The following is a 26,295-nucleotide window of genomic DNA, read 5'->3' as shown; positions in this document are numbered from 1 at the left end:
GTTGGAATAGTCAAATAGCACAAAACACTGATGCAACTGATGTTGTAAGTCACAGATGTACTGTATAATTGGGGGGAAAATTTATATGGTAGTGAATATTTAATATTATTAAATAGTGAACATTTATTACCAACGTTGAAAACAGCTGTGCTGCTTAATATTTTTGTGGAAACATCTTAAGGTAACAACTGAAGATTTTTACATTGTTTGTCCAGAGATTTGGATGCAGTGCAACAAAGACAATAACAGAAAGTCCAAGATCCTCTTGAGTAATGTATAGTACTTCAAGTTGTGATACTCCCTTGCATAAAGACCCCTGGCAATCTGTTCCATGAGAAAGGCAAAAAATAATCCATATACCAAAAACTATTACTGTAAATATTAAAAATATCTAATAAAAATAAATACATATGAAGAGTTCATTTGCAAAAACAGATATTCTGTTTTTATTCATTTCCATAAATCATGTTTTTATTGTGCATTGCAAGTAATATCAAACCACAGTTGGGTTGTTTTGATTAAGTAATTTGATTAAAAAAAAAAAAAAAAAAAACCTAATACAGGTGACTTACAAAACGTCTCAGGTTACGAATGTAACCATGGTTCCCTGAGAGGGAACGAGACACTGCGTCCTCTAGGGGTCGCTTTGGGGAACACCTCGTCGTGACTGAAGCATACTTTGAAAAACGCCAACGTGTTGGCCGGCGACAGCCTCTGACGTCACTACCAGCGGGACAATAAATACGCACACGTAGGACCATGTCACTTATCTTATTCGTGAAGCTTGCGTCCGAAGCATGGCAGGGAGCTAGAGGACGCAATGTCTCATTCCCTCTCAGGGAACCATGGTTACATTCGTAACCTGAGACGTTCCCTGTCAAGGGAACTTCGAACTGCGTCCTCTAGGGGTTGCTTTGGGGAACAGTATACCCACGCTGCCATGCTGAGGGGAGTGCAGGCCAGAATCATGGCAAACACTAAGTACCAACTCTACTATTTCACTGCGAGTAACCCCTGGGACGGTTAGATGGCTGTCCATGACATTATCCCTTACAGCCAAAGGCCTAAGCAACATACCCAACTTACCTGTAGGGCCTCGGCCTGGGGTAGAGCTGAAGGCTTGGGATCACGAAAGATTCCTTTAAAGGGATACGGCTAAGAACCTAGCATGTTCTTTACCAAGTCTTGCCTGTCACACAGCGGCTACCGCTAGCTTTTGCAAAAACTTGCCGAAAGAGCTGTCTCAACAGTTCTCTAGTAGCAACGCCCTGTTCTAGATAGGCATCAGAGGATACCTGGGTGGAGTGGCGCCCAAGATGAACGGGGCTTTAACCGACTCAAGAAAGGGCACGAAGCACCCGCACGAAGCCCTCACCATATAGGATTTTAGAAAGAGCGCAGAGTACTAGCGTGCGAACTTACCACAATGAGGATTTCAGAAAGTGTGCAAAGACTTCACGTGCACACTTACCATAGCATGGATTTACAAATACTGTTCTAAGGAGGGGCTCTCGTGGCACTCTGATAGAGCAGCTCATAGATGGAATGGCCCGGAAGCAGAGCAATTGGAGGAAGAAATGTACAGATGAAGCCTCGGCCATGCCTGTACCATGGTGTCCAGCCCCAGTGGAGCTGGATGAGTCAGAGGAAGCCAGAGGGGATAGTGCGATGCTCTCTCGAGTCGCAAACCGATCCACCCAAGTCTAGCCAACCTCTCCAACTCTGCTTCATCACCTTGGTGCGAAGGCGCCATTCCCCGAGCCTCAGCCCCTGCCTCAACATGATGTCTGCTCTCACAGTGCATCTCAAAAACAGTATGTAGTACTGGAGCGCTCTGGTGAAAAAAACGAGAATTCAGTCTCATATGAGAGGAGGACTCCGGGCTCAGAGTAGCACGCTCATAGGCGACCCTTTTTCTTTTGGAAAAGGGGAGCGCTGCTAAACTACCACGAGAATTGCCCAAACAGACCCTCATGTTGAGGGAAGCGATGCTTGAGGTGTATAACAAATACACATTGGCTGAATGAAGCCCAAGGAACCCAGGGCTAATCATCTTAAGAAAGGGAACGAAGCGGAGCGCGTAACCCCTACCGTACAGGATTTCAGAAAGTGCGCAGAGTCTTGCGTGCACACTTACCACTTACGTGGATTTCGGACAGTGCGCAAAGTGTTCACGTGCACACTGACCACCATGTGGTTTTGAGAAAGTACACAGGCTTAGCGTGTGTACTGAAAGGTTCCTAAGCATCGCAGAGGCGCTGGATCGCACGGGAGAGGCCAGCTCCAATTTTCCAAACCTCAAGCGAGGGGAGAATCACCTGAGGCAGTACAAACAGAAAGACTTCCGTAACTACCACCTCCACCTTCCCATTGGACGTCGCTAAGCGGCCAGGAGGCCCCTCAGGGTGACCTGGCCGGACATCCTGCCGGATGCGCCAAGCGGCCAGGCAGCCCCTCAGGGTGACCTGGCCGGACATCCATGAAATTCCCTGCAGTGCTGCAAGGAAACTCACAGAGTTTGTTAGTACACATATAACCACCAGCAATATAACCCCCCATAAGCAGATAAAGAAAGGGTTACATACTCACCCCCCCTACTGTACCGGAGTCCCGCTTACGGGGCGCCCCCTTTTGGTCCGGACCATCAGTAAGGTGGTTACTATGAATATAGGACCAACCAAAAACATCGTAGGTCCAGCATAGGAGACTGTTATGTGAGAAATTTTCCACCTAACCTCGATCAACAAACCCCCTTTCTTCCCTCCCGATGTCTGCCAGGTTCACCCACAGATGTCTCTCCGTAACCACCATGGCCGCCAGAGACCCACCCATGGCGGAGATGGCCTGCTTGGTAGCATGGAGAGAGAGGTCTGTGGTGCGGCGCAGCTCGGCTACCTGGTCTGCTGAAAGGCCCTCGTCTGTATCCAGGTCCTTCAGCAGGTCAGCCTGGTAAGCCTGAAGCACTGCCGTCGTGTGCAACGAAGCCACAGCCTGACCTGCTGCTGCGTATGCTTTACCATTTAAGCGGGATGTATCCTGGAGGGGCTTAGATGGCAAAGAGGGAGATTTAAGAGAGGATGTTTCCACCACAGAGAGATAGCTAGCCAGGGTCTCTTCTACAGGGGACATCCTCTCATAGCCGTTTTCGTGCATGCCCTCGATATTAGCATAACTCGTATGCTGAAACCGATGGATGAGAGAGGAAAATGGCCTCTTCTGCATGTAAGTCAGGCAAGAATGGAAGGCTCACCTGGGCTGGAGGGCTATGGTCAGACAAATAACGCTCATCGAGGCGACCTCGCGGCATCACTTTTCTGGCACGCTTCCATGGCAAGTCTAATTTTGCCGTGGCGTGATCCACAACCTCTAACAGCTCCCCATACGCAGGGCAGGAGGATTGAGAAGGCTCAGCCTCAGCTTCTTCGCCACTCTCAGATATCTCCTGCTCTTTCTGGGTAGAACCCAGCAGAGCACTAACTTCAGTATCAGAATGGGTTAATGACAACGCATCTTCCTCCTGAAGTTCACTCTCGTCTGCCGCCGAAGACTGTGAAAGGAAAAGTTCCCCTCTACACTCCTCAGCGAGATCCACCTGTGATCCCCACGAGTTCATTCTCCTCTGTGCCTCGGCAATGGCAGGTCCTGAGCCGCGGGAAACCAGATGGCTGTACCTCTTTCTTCGAAAAGAGAGACAAACGAGAGCGGAGCTTTTTCACAGAAAAACGCTCGCAGTGCACGCAGATTGCCCCCTCAAGGACATCGCGTGCGTGCTCTTCGCCCAAACAAGAGACGCAAAGACTGTGTGTGTCATCAGGTGTCAAATAACGCTGACATGGATGCACACACTGTTTAAACGCCTTGCTAGTGGATGCCATGATAACAATGATAGATCGCTCTTACCGTTTTGGTCGTTTCTCAGATACACGCTTCAAACAAAACAGTCAATGAAGACGAAGAACGGGTCCTATGGGCGCATATTTATATTCGCGCCGGTAGTGACGTCAGAGGCTGTCGCCGGCCAACACATTGGCGTTTTTCAAAGTATGCTTCAGACACGGGTCACGACGAGGTGTTCCCCAAAGCGACCCCTAGAGGACGCAGTTCGAAGTTCCCTTGACAGGGAACTGAAGTTCATTGAAAGTATGATTATATATATATATATATATATATATATATATATATATATATATATATATATAATATATAGGTTTTGTTTAATCTTTGTAATCTCCTCAACTCACAATATAGACGTCTGACAAACTTTATGCTGTGATTAAACACTGTTCCATAGCAAGGTTCCATGGAAAAGTTCCAGCTTTATTTTATATCACGGGTTCATCAAGCTTGTGGAAATTATACATCCTTTATCAATTTTAGACAGTTGATGATACTCCTCTCAGCTAGCATGTCTTTTCGAAGTGACTACCAGGCTTATCATCTGACATGAATACTACATTCTGATTCGCTAAAAGGACTTATCAGGCTGTGTTCACAAACAACAAGATCGCTTGTCGGTTTCTGCTGTAAAAAGCGAACTCGCGATGCCTTGACAGTGAACAATACTGGCTTTTGTGACAAAACATGTTCAGAACGTGCTATATGTGGAGAATAACACAAGGCAGTCAGCTCATATTTTATTTTATTTTTTTAATAAATGTGGGGTTTATCGGGTTTTACAAATGAACTGTTCATAAATAAACAATAAATAATGAAAGTTGATTTTCTAGGAATTACAATTCAACAACGAGAATATATTAACTCTGTAGTTTAAACTTTACTTTACATTTCTAGCACAAAAAGGAGTGAAATGACAGCACAACAGAGAATTTGAGTGGGGGGTAAGAGGTTGACAATTTGTAAGACATGGACACAGCAGGAACAGCTGAATACCCGGGCAGCTTTTTTATTTTATTTATTTATTTATTGTAGGCCCTGCATATGTGTGGAGAGCATCTGTGATTAGACAAACAGAATAAAACAGAGAGATGCTCTGAGAGGAAGTGCGATGCTGCAAGTCTGGTCCAATTGTAGGTCTTAAAGCAAAGACATGATTAGAGGAGTTGGAGGCATGCTGAGAAGAAAATCATGTATTAAATGTTTCTTTCCCCTGGCTTTCAACTTTCATTTATTTGCAACTTTTCTCATCCTTTCTATTGTTTGTTCTTTCATGCTCTGCCAGCCTCTCTTTTCCTCTCCTACCAAGTGTTTGCCAAATCCTCTGTGAACCAGAGGTCTAGGTGAGATTGTGCTAACCGATTCCACGTTATATTGAAAGGTTTCAAACTCTGAGCGACTGACAAAATTTTCCAAGTATTTCCAGACAATGCCAACATTTCTCAACTGTCTGGATAACACCACAGACATCCAAAAGTCACAGTCCAAAAATCAGAGACCACTTATGAAATACTTCTAATTTGCATTTTTTCTTTTGTTACATTTAATGTTTTATTTGTTAGAAATTGTAGGATAACATGGAGAAGCTGATGATAATGACTTCCAGTATGATTTGAGAATAAACCGAAGTGCATCTTGAGTTTAAATGGAAGAACATTTGACTGTACAAATGATCACATGATCAATGACACATTTACTTATTTGATTAGTGACCTATATATATATATATATTTTTTTTAATATTATATATATATATATATATATATATATATATATATATATATATATATATATATATATATATATAATTTTTTTTTTTTTTTTTTACCATAAAACTTTTGATTAATGACCCAATTTTATTTATTTATGAATTATTAATGAATGAACCACAAAACTATTGATTGAGATTTTAAATGCTTGATTTTCAATGTGGTCTCAGACTTTTGGACCCCACTGTATATTACACTATACTGATTGAGTGTACTCTTCTGTCAAAAGTGAGTTATGCCTGGCAATCAGTCAAAAACAAAAACAAATTATATATATATATATATATATATATATATATATATATATATATATATATATCCAACATTTTATAATGAATATTATTAAGAAGATTTACAGAACAAAGAAGTCTAAAATGTTGTTATAGTTGTATAGCAGCTGTTTATAAATCCTCACTGAGTGATTTATAGGATTCCGATTTCCTAAAAGTCCATTTATTTCTGTATCCTGTGTGCATCCCTTCCACCTGTTTAAAAACAGAGTAATTATGTGGTTACCCCATCTATCTGCTCCCTTCCTTGCACTTGTTGCTGTGGTAATTGTGTAAATTTTGCATGCATCTGTGGTGACTGGCCACGGCTGGAGTTGGCACAGACATCGCCCCTACTGATTCCAGCTGTCAGCAGTGTCTATTAACAATGATAAATCATTCCCCCACTTCTCAATCCAATCATATAAACCACAGCAGGCCTTAGATTTGGTCACCTCTGACTAAATAATTTTTGGACAGCATGTGGCGGCATGCCAGAGCACCTTGTGTTAGATTACGCTATTAAACTGCAGCCTGACTTGTAACTGTGGTACCTGTTACTCAAATGACAAAGCAAGACACACAACAACCAAGACATGTAGAGCTCTCTGTAACATAACAAGCACAGTAACATAACATGTAGTCATAACTAAACTATGATTAAACTGTGTCTGTTAGAAACTGATCTATAACCTATGACTGACAGGTTTAACTCAACTATGCTCAGAAAAAAAAAAAAAAAAAACTATTAATTTTTTTTCAGTGTTGGTGTAGTTACTGCAGTTTGTCTTTGTATGGCAGTATTGACATTAACGCCATTGAACTCATATACACACTAATGTTATTTTGTTGGGCAGCTGTGGCCTAATGGTTAGAGAGTCTGACTTGTAGCCAGAGGGTTGTGGGTTTGAGTCTCAGGTCTGGCAGGAATCAGTGGGGGGAGTGAATAACCAGCACGCTCTTCCACCCTTGATACTAGAACTGAGGTGAGACTTTTGATCAAGGCACCAAACCCCCAACTACTTATTTATGAATATGGCTGCCCACTGCTCCGGGTGTGTGTACACTTGAATGGGTTAAATGCAGAGCACTAATTCCGAGTATGGGTCACCATACTTGGCCATGTCACTCCACTTTCACTTAGTTCTGTTAACTAAACAAAAAAAAAAATAAAAATAAAAATATTAATATCTGTAAAAAAAAAAAAAAAAAAAAAAAAAAAACCTGAAACAAATATAGTAACGTTGCTTTGGCAACTAACTTAAAAAAAAAAAATTGTATTACTAGTAAACTGAAATAAAATTATAATAATAATAAAAAAATAAATAAATAAATATATATATATATATATATATATATATATATATATATATATATATATATATATATATATATATATATATATATAAAACAAGTTAAACTAAAGTTAAAATAAAAACTTAATGTTAAATAAATACCGCAATAGAATAAAAATAAAAATAAATAACACTGACATACATGTACACATATGGACAAACCCATTTAACATAAAATAACAATAGACGAAACACATTTACAATTAAGTGCAATTGGTTTTTCATGCTGTTATCAGTGAGAGTGTTTGATTTACCCATGCTGTGCCTCAAGAGGAGAGCAAAACAACAGCATGAATAAATGATGAAAGTGAACAGGAGCTGCCATAACACTAAAAACTGCAAATCTGCAAAAACTTTTTCACTGCCAGAGACTTTGGTAGCACAGCTGAATATGCTACCACAGCTATTACAGTTGCTAAAACACAGACATATGCAGTATCAGAAATGCCCATTGGTGATGTGCAACTTTTAAAAGTCTTCTTAAATTGTATTTCTCTTTTCATCAGTTTGGCCCTGCAGGTTAGAAGTCAAGGTCAGTGGGCATCAATCACTTTTCTTAGCTTTCCACTTTTCTCTCACCACCTCCCCCACCGCAAGGAGAATATTTGACCACCAGATAGCAGCAAGACAGATGGTTGTCTGGATGTGATGGGGATATGTGATGAGCTCTTTGCCACATAAAGTCTAGTTGACATCATGCTGTAGAGTCAGTCTGTTAACATTTCCCTCAAGAGCTCCTCAGTCCAGCATCAAAGACCTAAATGTTCTCTGCATGGCTCTACCCTTCATCAATGGCATGTAGCCAATTACAAGCTCAGTGTTGACAGGGGTGAGATGATCTCTTGAAGGGGAATATTACCTTTTGTTTACTGTCTGACAGCTGTCATTTTTTATTTAAAATGTTTAAATTGTGTATGTGTAATATACAGAATAGGGATGGGACGATAACCGGTTTGATCGATAACCGTGATAAAATGTGCTGAAGGTTAGTAATATCGTTTAAAAATGAATTATCATTAAAACCGTGTTTGGTTATCGCACAATGTTTTTTTGTTTTTTTTTCGAGAAGGAACGGTGAAAGTCAGTGACTTTTCTATGCTTTTCTATGCTTCTACACTTTTTATTGTAAGGAAGGAAATGCCACAGAATTTAATCTTTCTTTAAATTAAGTGCATAGAGTTGCTTGTTTTATTAGTTGTTTGTTGATTATTAAATATAAAACTTGCTGAAATGTTTTCAGTGTGAGCATCAACTATTTTTGAACACTTTCATCTCGTTTCAACAAAACCGTGATAATATTGATAATCGTGATAATTTTAGTCTCTATAATCGTGATATTAAATTTTCATACCATCCCATCCCTAATACAGAAATCCATAATATTAAGTAAAATAATAAGTAGGCACTACTAGTGCCTAAAGCGAAATCTAAATAATAATAAAAAATAAAAATAAAATAAATAGCTGATGCCATTTCAGATTTAATCAGAAAATGGAACAACTTTGTATTTCACTTGAGTTTTAAAATGTCCTATACTGTACTGCAACTGTATACCTGAGCTTTAGCAACAGACAGATATTCATCTGATCCATCTAAATGGAAGACCTTAGGCGACAGGAAAAAGAGAGAAGCAAAAAAAATCGATGGTTTCTTGTACTCACAGCTTCAAGTTTCTATTTTAACATGGCTTGCTATTGATTAGCTTTCATTGCTGAAGTCTCTCTGAGCAGCAGCTTGCTCCAGGAGGATAGAAGAGAGTTTAGCAGAACAAAACCCACAAAATAGAGAGAGGGGAGTTGGGAAATGATGGCCTGATGCTTCCTTGGCCTGCTTGATCTGCTCTAACAGTTCCTGCTAAAGCACGGTCAATGTACAGTTGCCAACATGAAAGGCTTTGTATTGTGTGATGGACTTTCCCAGAACAGCACTGCGGTGTACTGAGCTTTATAGTGGGAAATGGAGGCTGACTTCGAAGGGTGAATCGTTTAAGGAGAGCTTGCCAAGTGCTGTGCTCCCACTTCCCCCGAAATGAAGGGAGTTCCGGTGTTTTGTGTTAAGAGAAGCGTCAAACACCAGTGCAGTGGAGAGCAATGCTGGATTGGCAGTGTGGGGAAACAGCAGAACTCTGAGTGGCATGTCATTGTCGACATTAAATTCTGGCTAATTGAAAAAAAACTGCAGAATTTTATGCTACACAATACTTCATTACTGCTATTGTACTATAATCATATATAAATTTTGTCCATGTTCTGCTGTCATGGGGAGCTTGTGGTGACCAGTGTACTCTGTGAAACAATGTGTTCTCTGCCTGGAACTGATTAACCGAGTGCTGCTCCGGCACTAGCTAGGTGTTGACGGCTTCACAGCGTCATGTCAGTATAGGGATTTTGATAAGTGTTCCACAGCAAGTCTGGAAGGTCATTACACTCACACTGTCTAAAGTTACACCACAGGGAAAGGGAATGCTAGAACCTTTTGCTAACCACAAAAAAAAAAAAAAAAAAAAAAAAAACATCCAAATTGCAAAGAAAAAAAACATGATTACCCCTTACCAAAAAGTAGTAAAGTTCAAGTATATTTTAAGTATACTTTATGAAGCAAGTATACAAATATCAGTATCATAAGTCAAGTGTACCTAAATGTCATTAAGTATATTTCTGAGGAGTAAATAAAGCCCATTTCTGAGAAGTACATAAAAAGTAAACTAAAAGCATACTTTCCTATTTTTAGTTTAAAAGAATTATACTAATAGCACACTTGAATAAACTTATTTTTCATAATGGTAGCCCAGAAACATACTAAATATTGAATGTAAACATTAATTACTAGTTTTACAATTTTATTTATTTATTTATTTTGTGTGTGTGTTGTATTCTGAAATGTGTTGCAGTTTTGTGCAGCATTCAGAGCTGAATGAAGAATCTTTTAAAATCCTGAATTTGAACTGAGAAAAAAAAAATTCTAAACTGTAATCTAGAACTAGATGAACAAGAAAAGCATAGTAAGTAAAAGCAAAAAGAAAATGTTTTAAAGATGTCCTGTTGCTTTTCTCATGTCTACCCTTTCATTTAAGCTATTTCAGACCAGCCAACTCAAGCAGACTGGCTATTACACTTTGTGTCACATTCTCCCCTGGCCCCATTTATTTCACAGGGCCACTAAATGCTAAATGACAATTGGCTGATATTGTTAAGGACTTTATCAAAAAACTCCCAATTTTACACCATGCATCTCCATGACAATAATAGCTTTTGTTTTCCAAACCCACAACAAGATTGAATTACCAATGCTGAAGCCAAGTTCAGAAATTCTGCAACAGAACATGGTAGAAACAGATACTGCTGAGATACAAAAATAAAGTGTTTCAGCATGGGAGAGTAAAGGCTGCTCTGATTGTTCGGTGCTTAGTTTCTTTAGGTTCTCCTCCTGCATAAAGCCTAATGATGTGGAGGTAATACAAAGTCAACTCAGATCAGAGGACAAGAGAGTGCCAAATAAGTGTGAATAAACTAGCTGTGAAACGTGGTGCTTTCCTTACTTCTTTAAACATGCTGCCTTCCACATTACTTCTCTCTTACTAATTCCCTCTATTTACAACATTTCCTTGCAGTTCTGTATTATAGTGAGAAATCCCACCCAATTATGGTGTCCCTTTTCCAAGCTTTTGAATAATCACACCTAAAACCTGCTATCGCCATTGAAAAGACCAGCATAAGTGTCCCCGCTTGACTTCTTATAGGGTTAGTTCACCCAAAAATGAAAATTCTGTCATCATTTACTCAGCCTTGTTGTTACAAACCTGTATGATTTGATTTCATCTGTAGAACATAAAAGAAGATCTTTTGAAGAATGTTGTTAGTAAAACCATTTTGGTTCCCGTTGAATTCCATTTTATTTTTTGTCCATACAATGGAAATAAATGGAACTGTTTGGTTACCAACAGTTTTAAAAATATGTTCTTTGTGTTCCGCATACAGATTTGGAACAACATGAGAGTGAGTAAACGATGATAGAATTTTCCATTTTGGGTGGATTATTCCTTTAAATAGTCTAACCAGCGAAACTTGGAAAAAGAAAAATGTAAAAACAACCGAAACTTCATTCAGGCCAGGTGAACGGGATCTCAGTCAACTCTCCATCTAAACAGTTTACATTTCCCTGCCCTCACCTATTTGCTGATATTTCAGGCCATTTTGAAGCAAGACATCTGCATTTATGAGCAGAGGGAGATGCAAACCCAATCCATCTGCAGCAGCTCTACTATAGAAACTTTGACCCCTGCATCACCCTGTCTTTGGATTTATTTTATTGGCACTGAGGAATATGAGGGCACTTCCGGCAAATAAGGGCCAATAGTCCCAAGAGTGAGAAAGCCCTGCAGCATTCAATAAGCCATTTAATCGAGTGGAGAACAGACATCAATACAGGTAAAACCCAGCAGGATACTCCGCAGGAAAACAGACAGAGGGAGAGGTAGTTTTTATGAGGACCCAGTATGTTTCACACAGGCAACACAGAACTCTCAACACCACAATAGAGCACAGCGGTGTTTAATAAAGGGAGACTATAACATACCAAAAAACGTTTTTTTTAAAATAAGCTGTCAATGATGTCATGAACAATATATAATTTTAATTCTTTAAAGTGTGGTACAAATGGCTGGTCAAAAAAGAAATTTTGGTAAAAAATGCAGACATGTTCCAGTTCTGAGGGGACAGATTTAAAGCTGGAAATCTGATCATCTAAGGTGACATAAATTAATTATGCAGCACACAGCAGATCTAACAATCCATACCTCCTCCTCCTAAACTACAGTATAAATGTACAGTTTTAATCATCATTTAAGATAGGTATTAAAATTTATATTCAATATAAAAAAGGCCTGAAATTTCAAAAGCTTAACTATTTTGATGAGACATTTAGACTTCTTTATTGTTCCCATATCACCACCACATTAAAACAAACACATGTAAATAATGTAATTAATTTGGTCCTAACAAATTAAAAAATGCAAATTAAATTAAAACAAAAGTTAATCTTTAATCTTTTAGCTGTTAAGAAGTGCTATTAAAACTGTGACCTATTACTCCCAGACACCAAGACTGTAGAGTCTGCCTTGTCTCAGTGTCTGTGTCATAAATCTCGATGTAGGTGGGGAACTGATTCCCCGCTTGGCCTGTTTCTTAGCCATGGAACTCAGCCGTCAATCAATGTAAAAAGCTTTACAATGGGGGATAAAGAGCACCCTCAGATTCAGAGCACTCCATAACTTTCTGCTCGCACAGCCACAAAGAGAGAGAGAGTGAGGGGAAAGTAGCAAGGTACATGTTATTTTAATTACTGTGGTGTTTACCACCTTATTTTGGTTCCTTAAGGGAAGCCCTATCCAGGCTTTTGTGGTTCTTCGCTTTCGTTATTTTGATTGACATGACTTACCAAAGAGATTGAATTTAGAAGGTTTAAGTTTCCTCTCAAGTTTATTTTTTATTTTTATTTTACTAAAAATCTGTAAAAGCTTGGAGTCAATTAACTTACTTACTTTCATACTGTAACCATCATCTAAGAGTAAATGTAACCAAAATATTAATTTATTATATTCATAAACATTATTTATTGATAATAATGATAATAATAATTATTTATTGATTCATATTATATATATATATATATATATATATATATATATATATATATATATATATATATATATATAATTCAGTGGTAATTCATGCACTTGAAAAAGCATATATAAATATTTTAATTTAACTTGTTAATTAAATTAAGCCTGCTCTTCCTTTACCCTCTCTCTATCTAATGTAAAGTAAATTAGATGTTTCAGAAAATAAAAACTTTCAATCTGACTTCATTTGCTGCTGTTAAACCTTTGCTGTTACCATCTGTTGTGCACACCTTTGACAGCGAACCTCTCTCTCTCTCTCTCTCTCTCTTTAAATATGGCTCTTTTCAAGCTGAAGTAGGGACCAATATTGCCACCTAGAGGATGATCCAAGTCAGCATCTCGACCAGATTGACACAATAGATGGGAGATTCACACAACCCCTGCTACCACAAACATTTTGCCTCAATAACCCAAGGCACATTTAAAAAGTAATTTCATCGCAGTCCCTCCCCCAAATAAAACACATTCAAATGCAACTGTTACATAAGCAACACCTCACGCCAGTTGCATCCCTGGACCGAGCTATTACATTGACCCTACAGTCAGCTGAAGTTTACAGCACTTATAATGGTTCACTGGGCACTAAGCATGAACATTCAGAACGATATCTCCCCATGCAAAATCCAAGGGATCAGATACTGGAAGATAGCATGCATCCACAAGAGGATATAAAGGATAAAGAGGGAGGAAAACAAGTAGGACATGAGAGGAAATACCATTCCCACTGGTTGAACTACACCAATTCAAAGTCTTTTTTCATTGTAGCAATTTGATCCACTTGTTATTAAAACAAATTGAGTGGATTAAAAAAGCACATCCTACCTGAAAAGATGGGAGCCAGTCGAAATATATCAGAAAGCCGGCTGTTCACAGGTTCATATGGAGAATCCTCAAGTAAATCATTCCCTGTAATATGAACAAATGACATGTGACTAAATAATCAAATGCTACATAAATTATGAAGTATTTTAATTGATGAAAATGCATCTCTGATCTCGTTATTTAATGTGTGCATTAAACTACAAGGCTGGAAACTGTACATTACGTATTTGGGTCATTGATTCATGGGACTGGTTTACAATTCCAGACCCAGTTTCTGTTTGATTAGCTCTACTGATCAGTTGATCAGCCTACACCAAAATAAAGTATCAGCTCACCTCAAACTCCATAAACTCCATAAACATAATTGACACAGTTCAGAGAGGCATTTGAAGACTTCACAGTGAACCTATCTGATAACAGAACCCAGTAAAGCAACTTCCTTGGCATAGTATCATTGGTTGCTAAGTATATATATATATATATATATATATATATATATATATATATATATATATATATATATATATATATATATACACACACACACACACACACACACTGCAATGTGAAGCTAAATATTGTTACAGCTTCAAATATTTACAGTGCACTACATGAGAAGACAAGTCCGCGCACCCTGTAAATTCTGATAGATCCCCCAGTAGACGCGCAGGCAGTTCTTTTCTTTCTTCATGCCTCTTTTACAGCGGCAGTTATACAAAGGACTCCGCTTTAAAGCGTCCAGTGCAAGCCGGCATTCATCCTTCGCCTCCACTCCAGTCACCATACTGAAGTTGCTCTCCCTCCCCGCCAAGCACTGCCTCATAGTTCGGTACTTTGTGCTGCATCCCGGCTCCTTCAAACACAGCTCGTTCGCCTTCACACAGTCCAACCGGTTTGAGCTAGTCAAGTAAGACTCCTCGGCAGATAGCAGCACATCTATAAAGGACGACAACAGAAATAATCATATCACGTTTATAGGATTGCGTTTTATTGAAATGCTTCAACAACTAGGCTACTCAAGACTGTTACCAAAGACATCGATGACGACAACAACAATAAACTTATTAATATATGAGTATTTCATTCGTACAATAATTTATTATTTTGTTTTTGGACTTTTTATATTTAGTGTATTATATAAGTTAATAATGTTCAATATTATAAGGATTTAATAAACTCAAGGTGCTTTAGTGATTAAAATATTAGCGCAAGAAGATTTAAGCAGACTGAAACAGCGCTGATCCTCAGAAGCTATAGGCTAAAATATGCCCTAGTTATGAGACAACTGTAACATCGTATCAATAGCTATTAGACAGAATCAAAAAGACTACAATGAGAAAAAAACTATTTTTGATGGACTTGTGATGAAATCTCATCTTAAATGCTACTGCGTGTCTGTGCACCAATCGATCTCTACGAAGCCTATATCATTTACCAATCAATCAGTGAATGTGTAAAACCGCTTTCAAACTCACCCAGCAGCGGTAAAACGAGGTAAATCACGGCGATGATCATTGCGCTTTTTGTCCTTTGGTAAGTTCGTTCAAACACGCAATTTATTGTTTTGACGATGAAAAGGATAATCCTTCCTCATTCAGGTCCATTGAAACATCGTTGGTCACAGTGCAGGCTACATCCAGAGTGGGCTATAACATAAAAACAAAAACAAACAAACAAAATTTCCGTAACCTGGTCCAAAACTGTCACTAACAGATATGGATTGGTTTCTTGGATTTAGACTCATAGACAGTTTAACAATTAGGCAGAAAATAAGTCGCAAGACAGCAGAATTAAACTCCAGCTCTCAAGATCTGCTGGTGCGACTGAGCGCGCGACAGCACTGAGGCATCCAGTTGCGCTGTAACCCAAACCAAACACCACGCGCGACTCCGTGCACGCTCAGCGCTTCTGCTTGAAGCACGGCAACAGGACAAATACATCCCGTTTTGCCGCTCCAAAACTTATCATCCTAACTGTTCTTTGTTATTGTGTAACTGTATAGGTTGTTATGCACGCTGCTTGCGTTTTAATTTCTCGTCATTTGTTGAGTGTGTCTAAGAAACCGCATGCACTGCTTACTCTGAAAGGCAATCGCTTTTGTTTGCCTGACCTCTAGATGTTGGACAGTTTGGTCTGAATGGTAGCCTATTATATGTGTAGATTAGTCTGGTGTGGCACTGATGTTGCTAACCATTGGAATCAAGTAAATGATTTACGCGTATCAAATTAGATGCGTGTATCGCTCTATTTCTATTTCTGCAACATTTCTGATTTAGGCTACTCAGAAAATCCCACGAAAGTACGAAGAAATACGTTAAAAAGATCAGTCAAAATATAGTTTTGTTTTATGCATGATGATCACATAGACATCATGATTAAGAACGTACCTTGGACGATTTAAAAAAAATATTTAATTTTTTTTCATCAAATAAAAATAAACACACAAAATAAATAGGCCTAATGCACTTTTTAAGAACGTTAACATACTTGCTTGTTTTTCCATGAAACATTTAAAATGTGACCATTTTCTTTACAGAATGACAATATATCTAAAATCTAATGTTATGTATTTCATTCTCTAACAAAGTTAAGGATGCTATCTCGTTCACAGTAGTTCATTGCTTAAAAGGCTGGTGGTGGTCGCCATCTGTTGGTAGCATCTTACTAGTGAAATGACTAGAACAGTGGTTCTCAGCCTTTCCAACCCTGAGTCTTCCATTGTCGAAATCAATAGATGGTGCCAGGTTATGATTTTTATCCCCTTTTGTACCTCTCCAGAAAAAGGTGCCTGTTTTTGTAGGCTACCTTTTAATAAACACAAATCAGAGCCAATTATACCCAACTAAAAAAATTATTATTGAATTAAAATAAATTCTAAATTAAATTAGATGTATTTATTTGTTAACTGTAAAAGTTAATGCTCCTAAAAATAATGCTCCAAATGGAAAATGCGTTTCTGTGAACATTATAAAACACTATGCTCTAGCCTGTAGCTGAACATGAGCACCTAACCGTCTCTGAAGAGTGAAAAACACACAGAAGTTGCCGAAAACCGCATTTTATATCTACTAATTGCGGAAGGAAAACTGAAAGTTTGTTTACCAAGGTTAAGCACTTAATTGAAAAATTGTTTGGGTTATCAGTGGTGAGTGTAAAATTACAGATTTTTCTCCAAATTAAGAAATATGACGTGTTGAGTCCAGAGTGTTCAGAGTGACAGTGATTAAAGTCACCAAGCTGCTGTTTCTGGTTCATGTTTCTACCACATATTTTAACAGATTTAGTATTTTAATTATTATTCAAATATACGTGGTTTAAAATAATAATAATACAAATTTTAGGACATCACTTCCTGAGAACCACTGGAATATCCTTGTGTTGAGGCTGGTGGATTACATTCGACTTGTTCTGTCTTATTATTGTGTTTTACAGCTTAATGACTTTATAGTTAACTATGGCTAAAAATAAATAAATTTCTCTTCATCAATGAGATCAATGAGAACTTTTACATGAGGAAAAAATCTAAACCGTTTGACGCTTATCCTTATGTCCATAGTTAAGGATCAATTACTCTGACCAAATCAATATTGACAGCTGTTCAATCAAGAGTCATGCTTCCCGACTGATTTAAATGCATCTCTCAATTAACCTGAGCTCATTTCATTCTAATAACCGTAAGTGGGGAATACAGTAATTTCTTTGTTTCCCCCTCAAGTAGGTGTTAATTTTAAATTGCTATTTTTTGTTTCCATTGAAAATTATTTTGATGACATTTCTTCTGCACTAATGGCAGAAAGAGGAGAGAGTGCACTTAAAGCTCATCAGGTGATCGCATAATTTGGTTGAACATTAATACAGTAGGCAAATATAGATTCATCCTCTGTAAAGAAATGAGGTGTAAACATTTGAGAATGTATCATTATCTTTCTAAATGTGCCCTCTTTGGGGCTAAAAGCTTGATGGAGCTGTTTAATGTAGCCATGTGATAACAAACCAATCGGTGCAATTCAATACATATGTCCTTCTATGTGAAATAATCATAAATACCAGTTTATGCTGTTCGAATGTGGCCTCGAAGATCGTAGTTGTATAAGATGTAGCTCCGGCTGGCCAGTTTAGATCTTGCACGCTCAGTGGAAATGCGGCTAATAATTTCTGAATTCTGACTGGCATATAACGAACAAATAAAACACATGTAAACGGGCAAAGGCGAGGTCCCCTACAAGGCGGAGCCCATGGGCTGCAGCCCACTCAAGCCCATTGGTAAAACCGACCATGAATAGAGGGGTAGCACATCCTGATAAGCTCAGCCTAAACAATTAGGTCAAATTCATATTTAAGGTAGGGAAATAATGACAACAGAATGTCAGGAGGCCAGTTTAACACCTCATCTGAAGGATGGTCCTTTTCACAATATAAAGTCTGTGTCATTACTCCAGGACTTTTGCACCCATTCAAGTCATGGAATGATCACCCCCTGCTGGCTGGAATAAAACTAGCTGGAGCAGCAAGCTACATTTTCACAAATGTTCTCCAACCAGTGTACAGAACAGGCTCTGACGTGCTTAGCTTTAGTGAGGAACCAGACTGCCCACTGCATGCAACTGCTGCATTCGTAGTCTGCACCTTAATGAAGATGCTCTAACAGAGGGATAGCGCATCCTGATAAGCTCAATACAGCCATCAGCATGTGCTGCTACCTGCCTAAAGGTTGGGAATTAATGACAACAGAATGTCAGGAGGACAGTTTAATGCCTCATGTGAAAAATGGTCCTTTTACAGGTGCCAGTCTAGTGCTTTATCAAAAGATTGCTTCTTTTACATTCTGAAGTTATACCAAGACTTTTGTGTCCATACAAGTCAGGGAATGAGCACCCCCTGCTGGACAGAGTAAAACTAGCTCCAGCAGCAATTCTAGTTGTTCACAACGGCCTACCAGCCATTAGAATGTGATACCAGCTTCAAAAAGAAAACAGAGTCAAAGTCGTAATTGAGGTGGGGAATTCATGACAACAGAATGTCAGAAGGCCAGTTTAATGCCTCATCCTCAAAGATGCTCCTTTTCACAATCTAAAGCAATTGTATCTACATACACCTCAGGTCCCCTTACACTGAAGTCGCCACTATGTTTTTACAGTAGCCCTAAACGGACAAACTGCTCTACAGAGCACGTTTCATCACTTTGTTGTTCTTGCGAATAAAACACTGACACAGTGATGAACAAGTACTACATTAACATTCGCAATAACATAAATTTATTGAATAATTAAGTAAAAATAATTCCTTGATTTACCTTTGTAAATAAATCTCTTTGCTCTCTGCTGTCTTTACTGACGACATCTTTACCTGTGGCGGCCACCGTAGCTTCTCTAAAGGGAGGGGTGAGCGGGGGACTAAGCCGTTGGTTGCAATTTCACAACCTCACCGCTAGTTGCCGCTAAAATCTACACACTGCACCTTTAAGATCAAGTCAAGTCAAGTTTCCCTTTTTGTCAAGTTTTCCACATGTACAGTACATACATACAGAGAATAGAAATTACGTTACTCTCAGACCCCCGGTGCATACAGATAATACTAACAGTAGAACCACAAAAATCTAGATCAAATATAAAATATAAGTTACCACTATACAATAAGGGAATGTAAAAAAAAGACATAAATAAATATTATATAAATAAAGCATAAATAAATAACATAACATAAATACATAAATAAATAACATGAAATAAATAAAGCAGCGCAAGGCACATGGCAGATAGAGTGCAAACCAGTGAAGTGAACAAACAGTGCAGATAAAAAGATTTTTAGTGCAAAAAAGCTTATTCAGTCTGATTAAAGTGACAAAGGGCTCAAGAGCAGTTATTTTATTTAAACTGACTGATAAGGGTGGTAGAATGGCATCAGTTCCATGGTGAATGAGGTAGTGAGCAGACCAGTGCTGCACAAAGTGACTGGTGCATGTCATCGTATGTTAGTGTGAGTAAGGGGGGTGGAAGAATCTGGAAATGTGGGATCTGGGGGTGGGCGGTTTCATAGTTCTGTGGTGCCTGGGGCATAATGCCTGGGGGGGCGGGGGGGTGGAGGCAAGTTCGAGAGTGAGTTTAGCTTCCTGACAGCCTGATGGATGAAGCTGTCCTTCAGTCTGCTGGTCCTGGCCTGGAGACTCCGCAGTCTCCTCCCTGATGGCATCAGACTGAAGAAGCTGTGTGACGGGTGGGTGGGATCACCTGCAATGCAGAGAGCTTTGTGGATGAGACGGGTTCTAGAAATTTCCTGGAAGGAGGGGAGAGAGGCACCAATGATCTTCTCAGCTGCTCTCACTATGCGTTGTAGAGTCTTCTGGCAGGACAATTTGCAGGCGCCATAACACACAGTGATGCAGCTTGTCAGGATGCTCTCGATGGTGCTTCTGTAGAAGGTATACATGATGGGGGCTCTCCTCAGTTTGCGGAGTAAGTAGAGACGCTGTTGTGATTTCTTGGCCAGTGCTGCGGTGTTTTCGGTCCAGGAGAGGTCCTCTGTGAAGTGCACACCCAGGAGCTTGGTGCTGCTCACTCTCTCCACAGTCGCACCGTTGATGGTCAGAGGAACATGCTGAGTTTGTGATCTCCTTCATCTTCTCCACGTTCAGAGAGAGATTGTTGTCACTGCACCAACTGGCCAGGCGGCTCGCCTTGCTCCTGCAGATTGTCTTATCCTTGTTGCTAATGAGACCCACCAGAGTCGTGTCATCCGCAAACTTAATGAAGAGGTTGGAGTTGTGTGACGGTGTGCAGTCGTGGGTCAGCAGAGTGAAGAGGAAGGGGCTCAGCACACATCCTTGGGGGGCCCCAGTGTTCAGTGTGATGGTGCTGGATGTGTTGCTGCTGACCCGTACTGCCTCAGGTCTTCCAGTCTCTATATGTGTGAGTGCTGAGTGGACGGCAGTGGCGATGGCATCATTGGTCGACCGGTTGGACCGATATGTAAACTGGAAGGGGTCCAGGGAGGGGGGGAGGGAAGACTTGATGTCGTGTATGACTAGCCATTCAAAGCACTTCATGAGGATGGGAGTAAGTGCAACAGGACGGTAGTCATTGAAGCAGGACAGAGATGGGTTCTTCAAAACTGGAATGATGGTGGTAGTTTTGAAACGTGGGAACAACAGCCTGACTAAGTGAGATGTTGAAAATGTCTGTGAAGACATCAGTGAGTTCTGCTGCACAGTCTCTCAGTACACGCACAGGAATGTTATCAGGACCCGGAGCTTTGCATGCATTGATCCTACACGCTGTCTGAGGTCAGCGTCATCACCTGGTCACCGGGAGGAGGTGGAGTATTCTGTGCAGTGGAGCTGTTTTGTTTCTTAAAGCGAGCAAAGAAGGTGTTCAGCACGTACAGAAGAGAGATGTTGCTGTCACAGGTCCGCGGTGGGAGCTTGTAGTCCGTAATGGTCTGTATCCCCTGGCTCAGGCTCCGAGTGTCTCTGCTATCGGTGAATTGATGGGCTATACTCCCGGAGTGCTGTCTCTTAGCCTCTATGATGCCGCGGGATAGGTTGGCCCTGGCTGTTCTCAGGCCCACCTCATCTCCAGCTCTGAATGCAGCGTTTCACGTCTCCAGGAATCTGTAGACCTCCCCTGTCATCCACAGCTTCTGGTTGGCCCGGACAGTGATAGTTTTTGTGACTGTTACATCATCAATACACTTGTTGATGTAGGCAGTGACAGTCTCTGAGTACTCCTGGAGGTCAGTGGTGTTATTGTATGTGACAGCCTGCTTAAACATATTCCAGTCAGTTGTGTCAAAGCAGTCTTGAAGAGCCTCTGACGATCCTTCCGGCCACACTTGAAACAGTTTTAAAAATGCCCCGAACAGGGCTGTGCAAACGATGTGTTATCATCACAGCGAAACCGGATATTTTATATTGTGAGTTGTGGTGTCTGGAAACTTTTTCAAACTTTTGATTGGCCAACATGGCTTTACAGTTGAGTTTATATCGCTACCTGTTCGCTTGGCATGTTCCTGACAGTGCTTCATAGCATGCTTTTGCATTTTCATTTGGACTGAGATTAAAAAAAAAATAAAAATAGAAGAAGGAAAAACTCTCTTCATAAACATACCTGTGTACGTATAGACAAACTGAGGTCACGGAAACCTTTCCAATGTAAGTTTAATATTAATATAATAATTCGATTTTACAAATAATTTGGTAGAAAAACAGTGTTTTTACGTTTTATAGGTGCAAAGATGAGTAGTTGCAGCTGCTTTTTATCACTTAATTAGAAGCTAAACAAATTGAAATTAGCCTATGTAATGTTATAAGGACTACTGAACATCCTATTTAGTTGATTTTAAAATGAAAAGTATTTAAAATTTAAATTAACATTTGCATTTTTACAACAGTGTGTTATGAGTATGTTTCATCAGGTAATGAAAAATTCTACACACACTTGTGATCTTCATGCTCCCTTGGGCCAAATACGGGAAAGATGTCATACAAGTAGTTAAGTGATCAAGTGCAAAGACCGCAAGTGTTTCGAAACATCTGCGCTTTGGGATCTCGACACCGGGTCGAAACGTCAATTTCGCATCAGCCTTGCCTAGTCATTACCCAGTGTTTAAAAAGAGATCTATAATGACAGAAAATTAGAAAAAATTAATTTCCCTTTCCATTTTTTCTTAAGTGTTATGTGAATGTATAGGCCTACTTCAGACAGAAATATTGCCACGCACACAGGAAAGGATGTGCACTGTCACTCATCTTAAGGTTTATCTGTGCAGAAAGGCACTGTGAAAAGGCATTCTGTTTCATGATTAAAACACTTCATCTAATGGACAGGATACATTAAAATGTAGTGGATCAATTCAAAGCGGCACTGCAAAATCAATCTAATTTCTTTCAGATTACATTAGTATTATTGTTGAACCTTTAAAAATACAATTAACCTTGCAAACACATGGCATGCAGTTTGTTTGATACCAATGTCAGACATAGTAAGTCAATGAGCAATTGAATCATTGATTAAATTCATAAGTCATTACATGAATATTGAGGTCAATACAGAGGTGGAGACATCAGAGACATCTTCCTGATGTCTTTCATTCACATAAACTGACAATCACGCAGTGAATATTTCATATTTTAAAATATATGTTTAGCATTTTCACAATTCATTCATTCTGCATTGTGGCAAGTTTAGAACATTTAGTACTGACTCCTTGAATGACTTCAGTGATCCTGAGATAATGAATGGCACAGAAGATGTGTCTAATTTGCTGCATAATATGTTTGGTCAGACTAACGTGTCCCGTGTAATTAAGAGACACAATTTGCTTGCATTCTTTGCAGCCAGGTAAAGAATAATTACCTGAAGGATCCTTGATGTCTTTCACACTTGACTGAGCCAGTGAAAGTAGAGAAGCAGTGACTCGCATTTAAAAGGCAATGCTATGACAATTACATAATGACCTACAAACAAAATGACATAAGCTTACCTCAACAAACAGCATTGAAGCCACTGATCCAGCAGATGAGCAGCATGCTCTGCTGCCGCAATGTGTTTATGAAGCCAGTTAGAAAACTTCGGTTGTGAATGCAAAGTTCATTTTGGGACAGTTTTGTGGACCATCTGAATATAACACTGGTCAAATTCATGATTCATTTGTGACTATAGGCTCAGCTCCTTGCTGTAACCATACTGCAGCTTGTTTTAATGACGAAGTGACAAGATCAACTGGAAAGGCAGAACGAGGGACTCCTGGGACTGCAGAGAGATCTCGAAAACCTGGTACCACCTTTCACATTCATTCCTTCTTTGTGGAAAGACCGCCGTCTCTTCATTACACACTCCATTAAAACACAACAAAGTTAAGTTTGAAACAATATTATTATAATTATGAAAACAGTCCCCATCATGTGGACTGAAAAAGAAAGTGAATGAAGTTTTCATCAATTTTAATTATCCATCATCCAATACAATGCAAATGCTGAAGTGTCAAAAATGCTTTGTAATCTGCATAATGGCTTTTCTATTATTTAAAAATGTAGGACAGACTCGAAAGAGAAACCTGTGAAGAAAGAGTGAAATTTTCGATGGATATGATAACTTTCAACAACGAGTTTAACCTAATCAGCAACAGAAATGATTTTTTCACACCCAAACCCTATTTATCTCGATCCAGAGTTTGGAGCTGGAAGCTGAAACTCTACACAAAGGTAACATTTTATTTGTATAAAAATCAGACCAAAGTATTTAAAGAGCAGGTCATATGGTATTTTAAAGTGTCCCCCTTTTGTTGACATGCTTTAATGTGTCAGATAGGCCTGTAACATTCAGCTTGCTGAAAATGCACACTTGTTTCTCGGGTTTAGATAAGAACATATCTAAAGGTGTAAAGAAGGTATAACAAGGTAAAAACAGAGCATTCACAAAGTTATCATTGAAGTGGTTCTTGTTCTTCAAAGGACTGTTTGTTGTAGCTCTAACCACCTTGCCAGCAGGTAACTTAAGTTGTTGCCTTTGCTGTTCCTCAGAGATGGACTTGCTGAAGCTAAAGAACACTTTGCTGAGCTCCATGGAGGCAGAGAAGAGATCACTGGTAGCTGAGCTCCAGGATATACAATCACAACTTACAGGTGAAATAAGGCTCTGCTCACTTAAGAACTTCCTCTGACATAGTTTAGAAATATTAATGTGTCAGTATAGGAACCTCACTTTTTTTTCTTCTGTTTGTAGAAAGAGATCTGAAAGAAGAAGTTGCTCTGAAAGAGAGTCTGTATACAGAGAAGCTCATGATCCATCAGAAGCCCTTGACAGACAGCACCTGTATCAGGTAAGAATGTTATCACCTACCGTAATGTAAGTTTGTGTCTTCATCTTCCCAGAGAAGCATGATCCATGAGTAGCGTGAGTAAAGATGCTGAATTTCACTTCACCCACCTCTCTATCTTCCTCCTCATGACACTTGCATTTGTAAATAATTCAGCATTAGTTCCATTCTATTAATTAGGTCATTGATGTTGCTTCCTATGTCCAGTCCAGAGTTAGATAAAGAGAACCCTTTCAGATCAGCACCCCACTAGAAAGTGATGATGGAAAAAGGATTGACTGATGGCCTGTCTCAGGAAAAAAGTTCCTCCACTGAAGTGTGTAAATCATATGTGGGGGTAGTGTGTGGAGCATAGCACAAATCTTCCTCATTAATAGGACAGATTGTATAAGCTCACAGGATGTGCTGAGGATGAGGCTTTTGGGACAGCGATGCTAAGCTCAGGATGTGTTCATTTCTCTTCTGTGTAATCATGAATCACACTTAAACACATGCCCCCATCATGCATATGGCAGTTTTTCCCTTATTTCACTAGTTCACGCTTACATATAATTAGCTGAGGTATGGTATGCGTATTTGGCGTGCTGTCCGGGTAAGGACTCCGAGCTCGGGAATGGCCCGAACCTAGAGTACCCCCCCTTCCCCGTCTATATATAAAGTGAACTCGAAGTGAGGAGATGGGGTGGAGGAGGGATGCTGATAAACCGTCAATGGATAGAGGTAAGTCAGCGATATTTATACTATGGGATTGATTACTTGATTATGGTCCACCTGTGTTGATTAGGCTAAGTATCTGACGCGCTCCTCCCGAATCTTATTAATAAAATTACATTTCACTAGTTCACGCTTACATATAATTAGCTGAGGTATGGTATGCGTATTTGGCGTGCTGTCCGGGGAAGGGCTCCGAGCTCGGGAATGGCCCGAACCTAGAGTACCCCCCCAAAAAGCAAATATACAAGAGGACAGCCGCCAGTTTAGAGAATGCCCCCCCAAAAGCATAGAGTACTGGCGGGGGCTGATTTGGTTTCTGAGAAGTCGTCTCGTTGGCAGGTTGGAAGGGCCTATGTACTCCGGAGGGAGCGACTTGGGCGTTGGGAGAGTAGGCCCTACCGGCTGCAGCTAGTGAACTACGTCGTTGTTGCCGCCCGGTCGGTAGGGCTCGAGCCGATGCTCAACTGGAGCTTTTTGGCGTTGGAACGGTGAGCCCTACTGGCCGATGAGGAGGAGCAGCGTGGTTGTGGTGCCCGACCGGGAGGACCCGAGTTGCCTCGACCGGAATAGGTCACGGTGTCGGCGTACAGGCCCTACTGGCTGATAGCCCCTGCTATTCAGTGGGTAAAGGGCCTAATGCTGACCGAGAGGGCGCTTGAAGCCTCCGACAGGAGATTGAGACTCAGAATGACGGACGTCTGGGTCCTCTCGGTTTGGCAGATAAAAAGCTTTGGGCTGGCCGACAAGGAGGACTCTGGCGAAATCCGATGGGAGATCCCGACTCACGGCATTAGATGGATGAGACTCACTTGCGGCCGGCAAGCATAGGCCCACCCGGGAGAACTCTCGCCAGACGTCTGAAGGGAGCGCACGCATCAGACGGGTAAGCCTCGCCGGACGGGGAGAGTGGAAAGGAAAACCCGACTGGGAGGACTCTCGCGGCATCCGATGGGGCATTAAACTCAGAACACCGAACGGGT

General features: G+C 40.1%; 1 protein-coding gene across 1 annotated transcript in view; it reads right to left on the bottom strand.

Annotated features, from left to right (window-relative positions):
* LOC132110771 (GDNF family receptor alpha-1-like) overlaps nucleotides 1–15,728 on the bottom strand; it is an 81,035-nt gene extending 65,307 nt beyond the window's left edge. Inside the window, exons 1-3 of the mRNA XM_059517704.1 lie at nucleotides 15,265–15,728; nucleotides 14,423–14,725; nucleotides 13,790–13,873 (exon numbers count right to left, since the gene is read on the bottom strand). Coding sequence (XP_059373687.1) covers nucleotides 13,790–13,873; nucleotides 14,423–14,725; nucleotides 15,265–15,304 — 427 coding nt within the window. The 5' untranslated portion in view covers nucleotides 15,305–15,728. The remainder of the gene's footprint in view (nucleotides 1–13,789; nucleotides 13,874–14,422; nucleotides 14,726–15,264) is intronic.
* Nucleotides 15,729–26,295: the final 10,567 nt, after the last annotated feature.

Source organism: Carassius carassius, chromosome 30, assembly GCF_963082965.1.
Source record: "Carassius carassius chromosome 30, fCarCar2.1, whole genome shotgun sequence".
Classification (NCBI taxonomy): domain Eukaryota; kingdom Metazoa; phylum Chordata; class Actinopteri; order Cypriniformes; family Cyprinidae; genus Carassius; species Carassius carassius.
The sequence above is the reverse complement of the archived record's forward strand: the minus strand, read 5'-3'. Positions and strand labels throughout refer to the sequence as shown.